General features: G+C 35.3%; 1 protein-coding gene across 2 annotated transcripts; it reads left to right on the forward strand.

Annotated features, from left to right (window-relative positions):
- Window positions 1–704: 704 nt before the first annotated feature.
- Window positions 705–2,989, forward strand: LOC105108140 (scarecrow-like protein 23). Of its 2 annotated transcripts, none has more exons than XM_011002334.1 (2): window positions 705–1,416; window positions 1,534–2,989. In XM_011002334.1, exons 1-2 carry the CDS (start codon window positions 1,029–1,031, stop codon window positions 2,337–2,339), a joined length of 1,194 nt encoding a protein of 397 aa, XP_011000636.1. In that variant the 5' UTR covers window positions 705–1,028; the 3' UTR covers window positions 2,340–2,989. The 2 variants fall into 2 exon arrangements, with proteins under 2 accessions (XP_011000636.1, XP_011000635.1); XM_011002333.1 differs by having other exon boundaries at window positions 707–2,422; window positions 2,462–2,989.
- Window positions 2,990–4,999: the final 2,010 nt, after the last annotated feature.

The raw sequence follows: 4,999 nt of genomic DNA on the forward strand, positions 1-4,999 counted from the left end.
AAAAAATAAAATGCATTTGATATTATAATAATAATAAAAAATTTTCACGTAAAATATATTAAAATAATTTTTTTATATTCTTTTTTATCTCTAAGCATAACAAGTCTATAAAAAATATATTGATTTAATATTTTTTTCAAGTTAAATATATTTTTAAAAGATATTTGAAAGTAAAACAAATATTTTTTTAGTTATAGTCTATCTGAGAATGTGATAGATATTATTTTTTAAATTAATTTTTGCTTGAAAATACATAAATGTATGTGTGTGTGTATATATATATATATATTAATTTTTGATATCATTATATCAAACCAATAAAAAACACTAAAAAAACTATTAATTTAATTTTGAAAATTTTTTAAAAGAATGGTTGAACCATAATACTAAACAATGCTTTAAATAGAAAAAAAATAATATAGAATAAACAATTTTAAATTAAATTTTTATTATTTTAAAAAATAAAAAATATTTTTTCTATTTTTGATACAATTGTATCAAACCAATAAAAAAAATAAAAAAAATAATTTAAAATATCTTCTCTATCCATATTATCTCAAACTCTTCGATTTCATTCTTTAATCTAAAACCATAATATCATCAACCTCAACATTACATGATTCATGTCTTTCAACATAAAGACAAACTTTCAACTCTTAATATTACCCAAAAAAATGATCCCAAGAATCCAATGACCTAACAATTAGCAGTTAATTATTCCTCTAATCTTATTTTAATTATGTTCGCAATCATTAAACTAATCCCATTTACTCAAAACCAAGACCGCCTACCGATAATATCAAAACAAATATTTCCCATGCCCCTTTTCTACGATAGAAGGACCATCAAACTTTCTCTTTTAAGTTTCCCTCATTTTCTTTCCTTCCAAACAGACCTTTCACAAAGTTCTTTTCTCTGACACAACTCTGCTTGGATTTGTCACTTTTTACTTAAAAGCTCTTTGCCTTTAAGAATCTTTCTCTCTCTCAAAAACCCACAAAAAATCTCCTCTTTTTTTCACTTTGATCATGCTTCAAAGCTTAATTCCCCAGTCTCCGATCAATTCTACAGACCCCAACAATTCTTCTTCCCCCTCCATGAAATCCAAGCGCGCCGCCGCCGACCTCACCGCCGGTGACTCCTCCGGTGAGGACCCTTCATCCAAACGGGTCAGTTACGAAAAGCCCGCCACGGAAATCGACCGCGGAGGAGACGACGGCGGTGAGGCAAGTGGGCTCCGGCTGCTCGGGCTTTTGCTGCAATGTGCGGAGTGTGTTGCGATGGATAATCTAAATGACGCGACGGACCTTTTGCCGGAGATAGCGGAGCTTTCGTCTCCGTTTGGATCGTCGCCGGAGAGAGTGGGAGCGTACTTTGCACATGCTTTGCAGGCGCGAGTGGTTGGTTCTTGCCTCGGTACGTACTCACCACTCGTGTCAAAATCAGTAACGCTAACTCAGTCGCAGAGATTGTTCAATGCTTTGCAGTCATATAATTCAATCAGCCCTCTGGTCAAATTCTCTCATTTCACAGCTAATCAAGCGATTTTCCAAGCTTTGGACGGTGAAGATCGTGTCCACGTTATCGATTTAGATATAATGCAAGGACTTCAATGGCCAGGATTGTTTCATATCTTAGCTTCTAGGCCTAAAAAGATTCGGTCCATGAGAATTACCGGGTTTGGATCTTCATCGGAGTTGCTTGAGTCAACCGGGAGGCGACTCGCCGATTTCGCGAGCTCACTCGGGCTCCCCTTTGAGTTTCACCCTTTAGAGGGTAAGATTGGGAATGTGACAGATTTAAGTCAGCTCGGGGTAAGGCCGAGAGAGGCTATTGTGGTACATTGGATGCATCATTGTTTGTATGATGTAACAGGTAGTGATTTAGGGACGTTGAAGTTGTTGACTTTGTTGAGGCCCAAATTGATCACGACCGTTGAACAAGATTTAAGTCACGGGGGGAGTTTTTTAGGGAGGTTCGTAGAGGCATTGCATTATTATAGTGCCTTGTTTGATGCACTTGGGGATGGATTAGGTGTGGACAGCGTAGAGAGGCATATGGTGGAGCAGCAATTGTTTGGGTGTGAGATTAGGAATATTGTTGCTGTTGGTGGACCTAAGAGGACCGGTGAGGTTAAGGTTGAGAGATGGGGTGATGAATTGAGACGGGTCGGGTTTGAACCCGTTTCGCTCGGCGGTAGCCCGGCTGCTCAAGCTAGTTTGTTGCTTGGGATGTTTCCATGGAAAGGGTACACTTTGGTTGAGGAAAACGGGTCCTTGAAATTGGGGTGGAAGGACTTGTCCTTGTTGACTGCCTCTGCGTGGCAGCCGTCGGATTGAATTATGGATAATGGGTTTGATCGGAGTCAAAGGCCGCACCAAAATGGGAAATCTGTGTTGATGATGATGGCATTGGATCAATGGTAATGGGGTGATTTTATGATGATGGCATTGGATCAATGGTAATGGGGTGATTTTATGTTTTGTAATAATGGACAAGAAGTTTTCCGCTCCCTTGTGAGACAGCCTTAATTTATTCAGGGAGGTTTTCGAAGATTTAGATGGTCAATTGAAGTTCAAATGTTCACTTTGTTGTAATTCTTTGAAGAGAAAGAGAGTAGTTCTCTATTTTTAATCCAAAGTAGCATCAGTTTTGAAGAAAAAGTTTCTTCAGAAAGGTGAGAAGAAAAGAAAGGAAGATAGTTCCAATTAGCTTGGAGGTAGTTCATCAAACTTGTAAATGTTGATTTCAAGTTTTTATTTTTTTAAAAAAATAATTGCACTTGATTAATAATCCATTTGAATATTCGAGAATTGGGTCATTTGGTGTTTGATGATTGGGGCCTGGGAGGTTAGTGTTCGTGTCTTGGTTTATTTTATGGTTGTGGGGTTGCATGGAATTTAGGAGCAGACAGACGTGGGATTGTCTGTGATTCCAAACTAAAGTTCGGTCCATCTGTGAATAATTCACATCTTTTTATCCTCTGTCATGGCAGCTATTTTTGTTTGCCCCACTGCATCTTCTGCGTCTCATGAACAGAACTTCTAGTAACAGATCAAGGATGTGTGGATGTTTTTTTTAAAGTGAATGCTTCTCGTATATAAACTTTAGTCTCATTTTTGAACACCACAAGACGCAGATAAGTTCAAAACTAGTTCGAGTTCGAGTGGATGTGGGTGGTTCTAACTAGTCAAATGTGGACCTGCCTACGTTATCAGCTTTGTATTGATGTTTATGTGCCCATTTGACAGGATTAAATCAAGAAGAGGCCTGAGTTGTGAGGATAATTGTTCCGTAACTTTCGATTTGATCGATTTGATCGTTGAATCATATTAAAATCTTGCCACAGAACCCTATGGGTTGTTTGTGCGCGTCGGTGTTGTTTTTTTTTGCATCAGAGCATATAACAAATAGATTTGTTTCTTGTATTATTATTTCGGTTTAAACTTGATCTTGGTAGGATGTACTCAGAGTTGGGAAACAGCTTGAGAGTTGGGGGCTGGCAATTGAAAAAAAGACGTGTGTGGGATATGAATTCTGAGAGAGAGGTTTTGTTAGGGTTGAGAAAGTTGTGGGTGTGGTGAACAGAATTATATCCCAGGAAAGAAAAGGAAGAAACAATATACAAGACAAGAAACACAGCTAATGAGTGGTAAAGGCCAAGCAAATGAGTCCAACGCATGTGAAGCACCATAGGAATTGAAAGCAAAGCTTGTGATGCAAGATGGAGGCTACTTTCCATGGCGCCAGCAATCCTTTTGCTCAAATATGGACATACAGTGAATGTGGTGGCATTGACAGACATAATCTTTCCTTGTTAAGCAGCTACAATGGCTGCAAACTGTAATCAAGTAAAGTGGGTTAATGTCAGAGTGTTAAAAAAGAAGATAAACGACGACGATCTTCCCATACAAAAGTGCTTGCCATGGATTGTTGTTTTTCTTCTACTCAATTATCTGGGGGGTTGAAATTAGGCTGCAAGATTTTGAAGATTTGATTGATAGAGCGTGTCGACTACTGTACATGCCGTGATTCAGATTCTTGTTTTATAGTAGGTGACAGCCATGGGGATTGACAGTCCAGCTAGGAATTTACTTCTGTTCTAAAACGACCTTTCCTCCTCTTTTTCTTTTTCTTTTCCTTTTCCTTTTTACAATTTAGCCCCTCGTTTTTTTAACATTTCCATGCCCCTTTTTTATCTTTTTTTTTTTGACTTCTTAATTTCATTCACAGTTTCTCATAAAACAATCATCCGGATTATATATCTCATAAATTAGAATAATTTCTACTTAATTTAATTTTAAATTTAAACTTAATAAGAGTGGAAGGAGATTTATTTCTATTATTTTTTAAATTTTATTCATATACTTTCATTTTTATATATTGTTATGGTTATTTTTAGATAATCCAAGTTATTGTATTATAATAGAATAATTTTCACATAATTTAATTTTAAATATAAATTAAATAAAAAGTTGTCGTTCCATAAAAAATAATTTTAATTTTATTCTTAAATTTCTTTTACTTATCTACTAGAATAGAAAGTTTTTTTTGACCAACAAAGTTAATTAAATCTTATTAAAATAATTTTTATATAGTTTAATTTTAACTTTAGACTAAACAAATCATATGAGAAGATTTCAAGATTTATTTATTTATCTGAATTTAATAACAATCTAAATAATTCTTTATAGCTGAGACATTTTTTATTTTTTTTTTCCAATTCATATTATAACGCTAATAGGAGACCAATAAACAATAAAATTTTAGCTTCTTCCCCCACCACAATTGCTTTAAATGATTATACAAGGCAACCTGAAGTAACCATGTTTGCTTCCCGGGGGGATTGTTATGAATGCATTGAATCAAGTGAAGGAAGGAAGGTGAAATGTTTTATTATGACTAGAAAGGAATTAAATCTTAATGTGCAAAAAATTATTATTTTCTAAAGACACCAACTTAAAAAGAAAATAAAGAAAATAGTTAATGGAAATCTCAT

This window comes from Populus euphratica, unplaced genomic scaffold (genome assembly GCF_000495115.2).
Source record: "Populus euphratica unplaced genomic scaffold, PopEup_1.0 scaffold183.1, whole genome shotgun sequence".
Classification (NCBI taxonomy): Eukaryota; Viridiplantae; Streptophyta; class Magnoliopsida; order Malpighiales; family Salicaceae; genus Populus; species Populus euphratica.

Coding starts and splice junctions, on each gene's coding strand:
- LOC105108140 (XM_011002333.1), top strand. CDS start 1,029: ATGCTTCAAAGCTTAATTCCCCAGTCTCCGATCAATTCTACAGACCCC.